The 11,333-nt window shown below is 35.2% G+C and overlaps 1 protein-coding gene across 1 annotated transcript in view; it reads left to right on the top strand.

Moving 5' to 3' along the window:
* Positions 1–7,688: 7,688 nt before the first annotated feature.
* LOC110020917 (gibberellin 20 oxidase 1-D-like) overlaps positions 7,689–11,333 on the top strand; it is a 17,516-nt gene continuing 13,871 nt past the window's right edge. Inside the window, exons 1-2 of the mRNA XM_020719200.1 lie at positions 7,689–8,356; positions 9,496–9,820. Coding sequence (XP_020574859.1) covers positions 7,806–8,356; positions 9,496–9,820 — 876 coding nt within the window. The 5' untranslated portion in view covers positions 7,689–7,805. The remainder of the gene's footprint in view (positions 8,357–9,495; positions 9,821–11,333) is intronic.

The raw sequence follows: 11,333 nt of genomic DNA, 5'->3' as shown, positions 1-11,333 counted from the left end.
TATATATATATAGATAGATAGATAGATAGATAGATAGATATAGATATGTAACATTAAGATATATTGCAAGTCAGCAATCACATTAGTAGTTCTTAATAATAAAATTTATAAGAAAAAAATGTCAACAACTTCTACTTATACATCATGTACTCATTATAAATCTTTCCGCGAGGAACTTTGAATGCATCTGATCAAGCTAAATACCATCCTTAACATACTTAGCAACATATAGTAACACTAACACGGCAGTAATTTAATTTCATAGGACTTCATGGCGGCGTATGCACCACTTCTCTTACCAAATAAGTGGATTAAACTATTGAATTTCCATGAAGCATGAAAGTCCTTTCCAGGTTTGTAACATGACCAATGGGGCCAGAAACTATATAAAAAAAAATTTCTTCCACTTACTTTTCTCCGTCTCACATTAACTTAGCAAGTTGCTATCACAAGTGTACTTTTTGCTGTCTAATACTGCACATAATCAACAATGGTTAGCACAACACTCTTATGAAAGTCCGGCACGAGTTGGAAACTCATATTTTAGTAGTATTTGACCAACTTTTCATGTGGTCTACTCCACAAAGGAAGGGGATTAAGGATTACTATTAGTGAGAAAGAGTTATATATACTTATATATATATATGACCCTCCTAAACAAAATTATCCATTAGGAGATCCACAAAGATAAACCCTGGACAACGATGCATTCCATATGACGTATTAGTGGCTCTTGTAACCTTCTGTTGGCAACTCTACTCCACATGAATTAGTCTTCAGTTATTTAATAAAAAAGAATGCGTTTTCTTTGACGGGGTTGTCATCATCAATGAATAAAAGGTATCAAAATATTAGTTTAAAAGCTAGGAGGTGATTATAAGATAGAATAGATAAGGATATAAAAATGAGCTGCTCTGATCAGATCCATTTGAATCAATAAAGAAGTGATAATTAATTCACGTCAGCGGTCAGACTCGTCCAAGTCTAATGTGCTACAACTTTGGACTACCACTCACATACTATGTACAAAAATAGAAGTTTCTATTTGGTGATTCAATTTAATAAGTACAGTAATGTTAGCTTTCAAGAGCAATTAATGTGTTTTGATGATTTAAAATACTAAGGACAAGCATTTCCAAGAGGAATTGACCACTGAAACATAATTTTATGTGTTGTGAACGTGAGCACTTGTACCATGTTGCTAGAGTGGTAATTAGAAGACTTTCATCTGAAAATTCAAAGTCACAATACTATAATGTGGGGTGAAAAAAAAAACAATATGATCAGTTTTTATACAAAATTACCTGAATGCGAACTGTTTAACTTTAGCTAATAACTTAGTAAGAAAATTCAAAGTCACAATATATTATAATGTGGGGTGAAAAGAACAACAATATTATCGGGTTTTATACAAAATTACATAAATGCGAACTGTTTAACTTTAGCTAATAACTTAGTAACTCAAGGGAAGTGTTAAGGCAAGAAAGGGATCATGCGGAAAAGAGGGGAAGTCTTCTGCAACAACCCTTGGCTCTCTCTCAAACTCCCTCTTTATAGGCAGAGATTTGGTGACCTTAGTGGCAGAGAAAACTATAAAATGTGTTGTACATATAATAGTCGCAAACATACACTGGATTCATGTGTCCTGAGTACAAACTCACACTTGAACTGATAGTGGACCCTCAGTAATAGAGGAGTATGGAGCTAGGTATTTATGGAAGTATACACTACAAGATTTATGCAAATGAATGCCAGACGAATCCTACGCTTGCACGAGGATATTCCGCCACTAAACTTGATAGGTGTTTGATTTGTGTTGCATTTATGTAGTCCACTCTGACACACATTAACGTTAGCTTTTGTGTTGAGCTGTGGCGGATGCAAATTTCCATGGTTACTTGTGTCAACTTAGTCTGTTGAAGAAATTATTTTAGTGTCAAAATGTGTTGGATAGCATAAAAAAAACATATTAATTAGTGTTGGAATTTCCGGCGCAAACCTATGATAAATTTTAAAGCATGATAAAAGAATGATCAAATTTTCACAACTTGCACAGAACGAATATATATCACAAACAAGTACCATCACAACTCAGAAGCTATATCACTAGTAAATACAAATATTGAGAACAAATATAATTTAACAAATATGAATCTAAATGCATGAAATTTTACATCTACACACAAAATAAATGTTCACATCATCAAAAAATGAAAAAAATTAATAAACCCTTATGACGGGAGAACAACATCAAAGTCATAATCATCCTCAAGCTCCTCTCCCACCTCTTCCCTCTCATCCACAAAACTCATAGGTGATTTGCCCCCACGATCTGCAATACTTTCTGTCAGTCATGCTAGAGACTTCTCAACTTTCTGATGGCCATCAAACAACTGATGGAGCTCTTCATTCATAGCACTGAACCACCTCATAAGCTCCTCACGCTCTGATAGTAACAAGCTCGAGCCACCCACAGAAGCACGAGAGTGCTCAGACTCAAATGTTATGACCTTTGTACTCAAGTCGTAGACCCTCCCTTTTTTCTTCCTCGTTGCCTACCTCCATATCTCAAAATCAGACTGTGTAGTGGTAGAGTGACTGTCACTACTACTAGCGGCTGTCGGGGGTATGGCTCTCCAACTCTCTCTATCTCTCTCAAAGCTGCTCGTACTCCTCTTATATAATTAAAACCAAGGAAAAAACTGTCATTTTTAACATTAATAGTAAAAATATATATAGAAAATCAATTTTTTCTTACTTACATTGACACATTGAGAGAGGTCGGAGACCCACTGTTGCTTCCTCGGTTGCTGATGCATCCGTACATGCAACTTTATGGTGGTTGGCAGCTAACCAAGCTCCTAGGGCAGAACCACCCTCTTTATTTAGGGGGAAAACTCTCCCCTAGGCCCCGGTTGCTGATGCATCCGTACATGCAACTTTATGGCGGTTGGCAGCTAACCAAGCTCCTAGGGCAGAACCGCCCTCTTTATTTAGGGGGAAAACTCTCCCCTAGGCCCAACATGGGAGGGGCTAGGGTAAAGAAGGCCACTAGACCTTACCTACGTCTGCCTTTGCAAGTTCCTAAGCTTGTGTGCATGGGAGAATTATAAGTACCACATATATACATTAATCATTGAATTTATAAATATTTAGAGAATCTTACAAGCCCCTGATAGTGCTTGGTGTGGGAGAACAAACTTCCATTATTGAATGTGATGCCCATGGCCCTATTGATCCTCCTATTCTACTAATTTATCTACCTCTTTTTTTAATAATATGGAGAGGTTTGGGCTCTTGTCAGTTGAGCCCAAACCTCCTCTCCCACCCAGATGGGCCACTCCCCCTTTCGGCGAGTTGTAGAGCATATGTCACCTAGCTGATGTTTGCCCCAAACCTAAAAATCGTGGTCGGTATGTTGGTGATGCTCCTACAACAACTAAAAGAACCTCTACAAATTAAAAATTATGTTATTTTGATTAGTATAACAAAATAACTTAAATTTAGTATTATAATTCAAATTAAATGATCATACCTCAAACTCATGGGGCCACATGTCTCGAGCCGCAATCAAGGTCTGCTTCAAGGAAAGATACCCAAGATCATATCTATTTTGGATGATTTCTATGATACATGTCACGGGTGACCTAGGGGAATGAACATGAAATAGAAACATTATTTACATAAAATATTGATATGAACATTGAACTTATTTTAATGTTAAAGATAAATTACGAGTCTCCCTCTGACACAAAATGTATTAGGCGGAGGGATCCTCCCTTAAAGGGGTGGGAGTCGATGAGCCCGACTCATCAGAAGAGGAAGCTGGTGCAAGTGTGGGAGTTGGTACCTGAGTGGAAACTGGCGCGGAAAGGGCTGTAGCGGGAGGATCTGGTGGTTAAAATGGATTAACATGACAGATCGGAGTAGTGGCAAAACATATGGGAGGGTTTGTATTAGAGGTGGTGCTACTAACCAATATAGAGCTAGTGAGGTGTCTATCAGAGTGAGACATTGGCTTCTTCATCGTCCTATTCCTACTTCCTAAAGTGGTCTAAGGAGGAGGTCTCTCAAGTGGCAGACCACCAGCACCACCTAATGCCATCTATTATAGGAAGAAGACATTAATAAAATTAGTATTAATAGAGGAACTAAGCAGGAAAAGCATATTATAATGAGCACAAGTAAAAGTAGAAATGTGCATAATCAAAATAGAAAACATGTCATAACTATGTGTAAAAATAAAATAAATAGGCATGAGAAGTATAATAAAAACAACAAAGGTAAAAGCACGAAAGTGCATAATCAAAATAAGAAACATGTTAGAAATACATTAAAAAAAACAAAAGTAAAAAAAATAAAAGAAAATAATAATCTAAACATACATAATATTTTGAGTATGTTTCATTAGACGAGCAATTGATGATGAACTTAAAATTTCTTCTTCAATGTCATCATCATTGTCATCCATATTGTGAGAAACATTTTTCATAAATTGTCATGATATCCCCTAGAGTAAACATTTCTTCCATTGAATCATGCTAGATACAAAAAATATGACATACATTGCCCTTATTGAATGTGTTCAATAATAGTTTGTACTCAAAAGTTTTTCCAAATTTTTTCTTCATAATGACATCTAAATCAATTTTATCATTTTATTTACTAGAGTATAGAAGGTAATAAATTTGACTAGTTGGACGTGCTAAAATAAATAACTCAAAATATGCTAACTTCTGTTCATTTTAACTTTGACAATTTCATATGGTTTTAGTGTTCATGTTCCTCGAATAGTAACATAATCAAACAACTCACAGTTGAACATATGTACGTTGTGTGCAACTTGACCCGGATGTTGCAAGTAAACTACTTCAAATATGTCATAGTAGCTGATCTCACTATTTTTAGTGTGTGTTTCCTTTAATACAAACACCACAATTATATGTCTTCTTCCCTTCACACCAAGAACTCATATGAAATATATAACCACTCACATCAAATATTTATCATGTTGTGATACTATGATTAGGCCTCCAAGCAAGATCTAGTAATTTCCAATCTATAATTTTGTTGCTTATATTATGAACCTATAAGATGTTCCAGAGTAAAATTAGTTTTTTTCTTAAGCATAAAAATTATATTATGTACTAGTGAATTCAAGATTTATTTCAACATATATATAATTTAAATCATGTCGAAATTCTTCTTCAATCATCTTGCTTATTAGAGTTTCATCCCCAATCTGCAAAATGTCGGTAAATAACCTACTCACATCATTTTTATTTATATGTTGGATTTAATTAGTATAACATTCTGAATAATAACCGAGAAAATTTTTTTATTACAATAAATCTTACTTTATAAGTGGATGCACTTCATCGCAGTTCAACAAAATATACAATAAAATTGCTTGAAACTCTTTTTCGTCGAGGTAATGTGTATCATGTCTCCCTAATGGTTCTCCTGATATCTGAAATACAGATAATTCTGACTATGAAGTGTTGTCACTAATATTTTTATGTATATGTTGCCCTTGCTCAAACTCATAGGAACATAAGGTAATTCTCTTGCAGCAATTATACCTCACATATCTAACCTTCACGGATGTGCTTTATTTTTAACTGTTTTTTATTTTATTTAACAATCTCAAAGATGTAGATATTTTTGAATAAATATATTAGTAAATTAGTCTAAAATAAAATGCAACGTGTAACTTTACACATTAAGAAGTCCTATCGCTCAAATGGATACATCCATATGTATTGTTCTGGACCCCCTACTATATCCCGATAGCATAGATGTATGAGCAAATACTCTATAGAGTCAAAGAAACTACGAGAACATATCTGCTCAAGCTTCTATAATAATAAGTGAATACTCACTTCAAGCTTTCTCCATAAATCAACATTCAGAGTCCCTATGTACCACTCCTTTAAAAAATACACTGATTTTGATCAATGGATCAAATACCTCCTTTGATAGGGAATTGAATGCAATTAGTAATAAGCACTACTAAAAAAATAACAGTCATGGCTCTTCATGTCAAATATCTTTCACGTTCCCAAGTCAACACAACGGCTCAAGTTTGATACATATCCACTAGAAAATTTTAGAGAATGCATCCATTCAAATATTATTTTTTGTTGATCTAATGTGAGATAGTTTTTAGCATTCAACTTTATTAGTTTATATGTATTTGTCTCTTGAAGCTGTAACCCCCTCCATTTGTAATACTTCTTCAGGTCCAATCTTCTTAAGACAATATCTTTTTATTTTTCCCTTAGTATTCATCACAATATTTAATTTATTATAAAAAAGTATTCTTAATATACATAACATCAAGATTGTGTCTAATCAATTTAGTTCTCTAGTATAAAAGATCCCAGAAAATACTTCATTTTGTTCAGTTTCATGTAACAATGAAATCAAGAAGACAACTTGAATCTAGTTCTACTCTCTCGGTGATCTTTGACATTTCACTGATCATTTACCAAATCAGCCACAATAATCCTTGGGGGTGGACGTGATTTTTCAACTCTCTTTTGAAGAATGTGTCTCCATTACTTCTAATTGGGTGATAACAGGCAAAAAAACCTTTGATGACAATAAAACTAGAAATTTTTTCTTTCATTCTCTAAAGTGATTGCCTTGGACATATCCGTTCAGTAAGGACAAACCAATTTCCTGGTTGTGCTCCAACCAGCTAGTATCCCATAAGTCGAAAAATCACTAATCGTCCAAAAAAGAGAATTTTCAACACGAAATTATATTTTGTAACAATATCATAAGTCGACTTGCCTGTTTTCCATAATATTTGAAGCACATGTATTAGAGGTTGTAAATAGGTGTCAATTTTTTTCTTTGGGCTATGTGAACCTAGCATGACCAACATCAGAGATAAGAATGACACAGTCATGTACATAAGGAGGGGCAAATTATATGGTGTAATAATCACTGGCCAACATGAATAGGGTGTTGCATTGTAATTGTACGGTGCGAATCTATCTGCATATAAGGCAAACCTAAAGTTGCATGGTTTAGCTGTAAAGTTAGGATAACTATGGTTAGAGTATCTTCAAGCTTCACCATCTAACAGATGATTAAATAAATTAGTATTAACAAATACAATACTATGTCCACATGTGATTCCACCTTGTCATAAGCTAGCACATGTCTTGAATCCAGTAAGCTAGTAATAGGATAAGAACATAGTGATGAAAATGTATATAAAAATCATTAAACATGTTATATTTCTCACTATTAGCCAATTCAAGTAGATTTCACTTTCATCGATTTGAGCTATCATAACATTTTTTAATTATGACTAAACATGATAAGCAAGCTAGCATTTAAATAATAGTGATTAAAGATGCAGCTAAGAAAATGACTAACTCCATTAAACTCTTATGGATAAATAGTTTATATGAAAAACTTTACTGATGGTCTTATATCCAAACTATATAAAATAAACAATTCATCATGATAAAACCTTACATTATAATTAAAAATATTAACCATTTTTTTTTCAAACTTAATTGCTTGGCAGCACACATTATTTATAGTTTTTTGTCATCATTTATAGTATAATTTGGTTCAATGGTCATTCTGGTCATTTCCTCCCTATTACTCACTTCCCCTGTCTCACTTCAACATATTCTAAAAAATTATGAACCCCATCATCACTCCTCTGAGCTCTTCCGTTGTCCTTTACCTGCCTCCCTCTACAAATACCCTAAATCACATACTCACACTTCGCCTTCAAGAGTGCTTCCTCGCATTCTCTTTCTCTACCTTCATACGCTCCCATGGACTCACCCCCCACTTCTCCAGAGCAGCAGTCCACGAACACAGAGGAAGTCTCCAACGAAGGCCACAACACCAAAATCATAACTTTCGACTCCACCCACCTCCGCAACCAAGCTTCAATACCATGCCAGTTTTTCTGGCCACAGACAGACAAATCCAGCTCATGTAAAGAGCTTAAAGCCCCCATCATCGACCTCGCCGGCCTCCTGAATGGCGACGAAGAATCCACAAACATAGCCGTCGATCTAGCCTACTCTGCTTGCACAGACCATGGCTTCTTCCAAGTTATAAATCATGGCGTGGACCCTTCCCTCTTGCAAGATGCCCTGAATTGCATTGATGAGTTCTTTAAGCTCCCTCTTGCTGTCAAATTAAAGGCCAGAAGAAAGGAGCAGGGCAAGTGGGGCTATGCCGGGGCTCATTCTGATCGTTTCAGTGACAAGCTGCCATGGAAGGAAACTCTTTCTTTTGGCTACGATAGTGTATCCTCACACTCCGCCATCGTTGACCATCTAACCTCTACTTTGGGGGACGGCTTCAAGGAAATGGGGTAAGAAGATGGAAATGATCCTCTTTTCTGATGAATTGGATGGAGTTTCTGTATGCGTTGCTATCTAAATTCCACACACGTTGAATTTTAATTACAGGATTTTAATAATCATTTGAAGATGCGATGGAGGAAAATTACTGCCTTCATCCATTAAAAAAATATGTTTTTTTTTTTCAATATTCTTTCTAAGCATATATTAAGTTCGCCCATTGTAACTTACGCCTATATTAAGCTCTTCCCATACATATTAATTGAAAGATATGTTTGAAAATATTATTTCTCATGCTAAAATTATTATTTAAATCTGAATGTTCTTCAAAAATTATAGGGCCTTATGATAATGCATAAGCTAATATAAAACAGTTAACATGTAAGGGTGAGGGTCCGTTTGGGGCAACTTATAAGTACGGGGATAATTTTAAAAACGTCGCAATACCGTTTGGATAGCGTATTTTTCCCGCTCATCCAAAAACGTTGTTCCATTTTTACACGGGCTGCGTTTTAGGATAAACTGCTTATCCTGAAACGCACAAGCTGCCCCAAATGCACCTTGAGTTTGAGACAGCTTGTGCGTTTTAAGATAATCAGCTTATCCTGAAACGTGACGCGTGGGTCGGCGAACATCGCGACCTGCGTTTAATGTAAAATAGGTATCGCGTTTTTGGATAAGCGGGCAAAATATGTGATACAAACGGTACCGCGACGTTTTTAAAAACTCCCCGTACTTATAAACTGCCCCAAACAGATCCTAAATCGCTTAATTCCTTGGAGAATTCTGAAGAAAACTTAATTTCTTGTATGAATTTCACATGAAAGTTATTTTTCTCTAGCAGTACCTTGGTCCTACTAAAAATTCAACTTTCATCCCAAATATTTGATTAAGAGACTGATTCATAACAAATTGATGAACTAATATCTTAATAATATCGATAATTAAAATAACATAAAATTATTGGAAGAAACAGCATTACACATCATCCAAAACTAGTAAAAGCGATTGATTTTCAATATCATTTTCAATGTGCATGTACATGATTAATCAGGAAGCATTGCTTCTAGAAAATAAATATATAATTAAAAAAATAATACTACGTTTAAAAATGTCAATTTTTCCAATAATAACATACATGCATATATATATACATATATACATATATATATAAAGCAATGACAAAACTTTCACTTTCCATTATGGAGCTGCTGGGAATAAGCCTGGGGCTTGATCGCCGGCACTACCCGGAGTTCTTCGCCGATAGCAACAATATATTGAGGTGCAATTACTACCCTCCATGCCAGGAGCCAGAGCTCACCTTCGGTACAGGCCCGCATTGCGACCCCACATCCCTAACAATCCTTCTGCAGCAAGACGAAGTTGATGGACTCCAGGTTTTCTCTGACGGCGAGTGGCGCGTGGTCACACCGGTACCCGGCGCACTTGTCGTCAACATCGGCGACACCTTCATGGTATTAATCTTCAGTTATAATTATGCATCATATATGTGAGCGCTATTTACGTACGTCACACACATGCTATTCTGAGTGCGTATGATCCCGAATAATCTTCCAACAATTTAGTTATTATGGATTATTAAGAAATTATTGGAGGTATTAACCCCAATAACATCTCAATACCCTCCCAATAAACTAGCAATACATTTCGAGGTTCGGCGCTCATCTTTTTTCTTGTCATTCGATGGTTTTGTAAGGTTATTGAAGGTATTAACCCCAATAACAGCGACTTAACCCTGCAATATCCTCCAAATAACCGATAAATATTTTTTTACGTAAGATTTACGCAACGCTGCGTACGTCAGGTAGGTTATAAGGATGGTATTGAGGGTTATATCCGCATTATAGCCCCTGTAACATCTTTGTAACCTACCTGTAACTTAGAAATATATGAAAACACTACGCAACGCTGCGTACGTCAGGTAGGTTACAAGGATGGTATTGAGGGTTATATCCGCATTACACCTCCTGTAACATCTTTGTAACCTACATGTAACTTAGAAATATATGAAAACAGAAGCGCAAAACTTACTAGTTACAGGTAGATAACTGGGAGGTCACAGGAGGTATAACGCGGATATAACCCCTAATACACTCCCTGTAACCTACCAGACGTCTTACGTACGCAAATATTTTCTTCAAATAACTTTTATACGCACGCAATCCGTAAATCCTTTTCCATATATGCATTTATGTACAAGTGCTTTCTCATATATTTTAATATATTAGAAAATTAAAAATAATTAAAAAAAAAAATAAACCCTAAAGTTGATTTTTATCAAGATTATTTACCATAACAAACTTTTAAAACACATTACATTTGAAAAAAGAAAATGAAGTGAAGCTGAAAGTGCTCAAGTTCTTATTAAAATTTGTCACATTAGTTTCGTGTTGGGATATTTTTTATGTTGATTATATATTTCACTTTTTTTTTTTTAAATCTTTTAAGTTTATTGGGATCAAAATTGAATATGATATTTTGACCCTTATTTTTTTGGCATTTGGATGGACTTGGCGGGTGGGATTGCGAATACACATGGAGGTGATTTCGTAGGGGCCCATAGGTATATACAGTCCCCTAGGGTGTAGGGTGTTTGTTTGTTTTGTGCCAAGTGAAGCGGCCATTTGGATCCACTTCCTCATTCCAGATCTGGAGACTTTTCTTGTAGTTACTTCAATTAGGTTGTCGTCTTGCTCTTTTGGGCAACTTGGACAAAAAGTACTATAAAGAATTCCTCACTAATTTCACACCAAGATTTATTAAAGAACAAATTTATAGATCTTTATTCTACTATTAAAAGCTAAAATTTATCATCTGATGCAAAAAATAAAAAAAATAATGATGTTTAACATGACTTTACTGCGTACTTAAATGTTCAGGTTTGCTAGCGTAAGATTGTTTGAAAATGTAACTGACGTACACAGCGCTGCGCACAAAAATATATCTTTTATGCAATAAATTGTTGGG

The sequence above is a fragment of the Phalaenopsis equestris genome, unplaced genomic scaffold (genome assembly GCF_001263595.1).
Source record: "Phalaenopsis equestris unplaced genomic scaffold, ASM126359v1 Scaffold000112, whole genome shotgun sequence".
NCBI classification, from domain to species: domain Eukaryota; kingdom Viridiplantae; phylum Streptophyta; class Magnoliopsida; order Asparagales; family Orchidaceae; genus Phalaenopsis; species Phalaenopsis equestris.
This window is presented reverse-complemented; position numbering and strand designations above follow the sequence as displayed.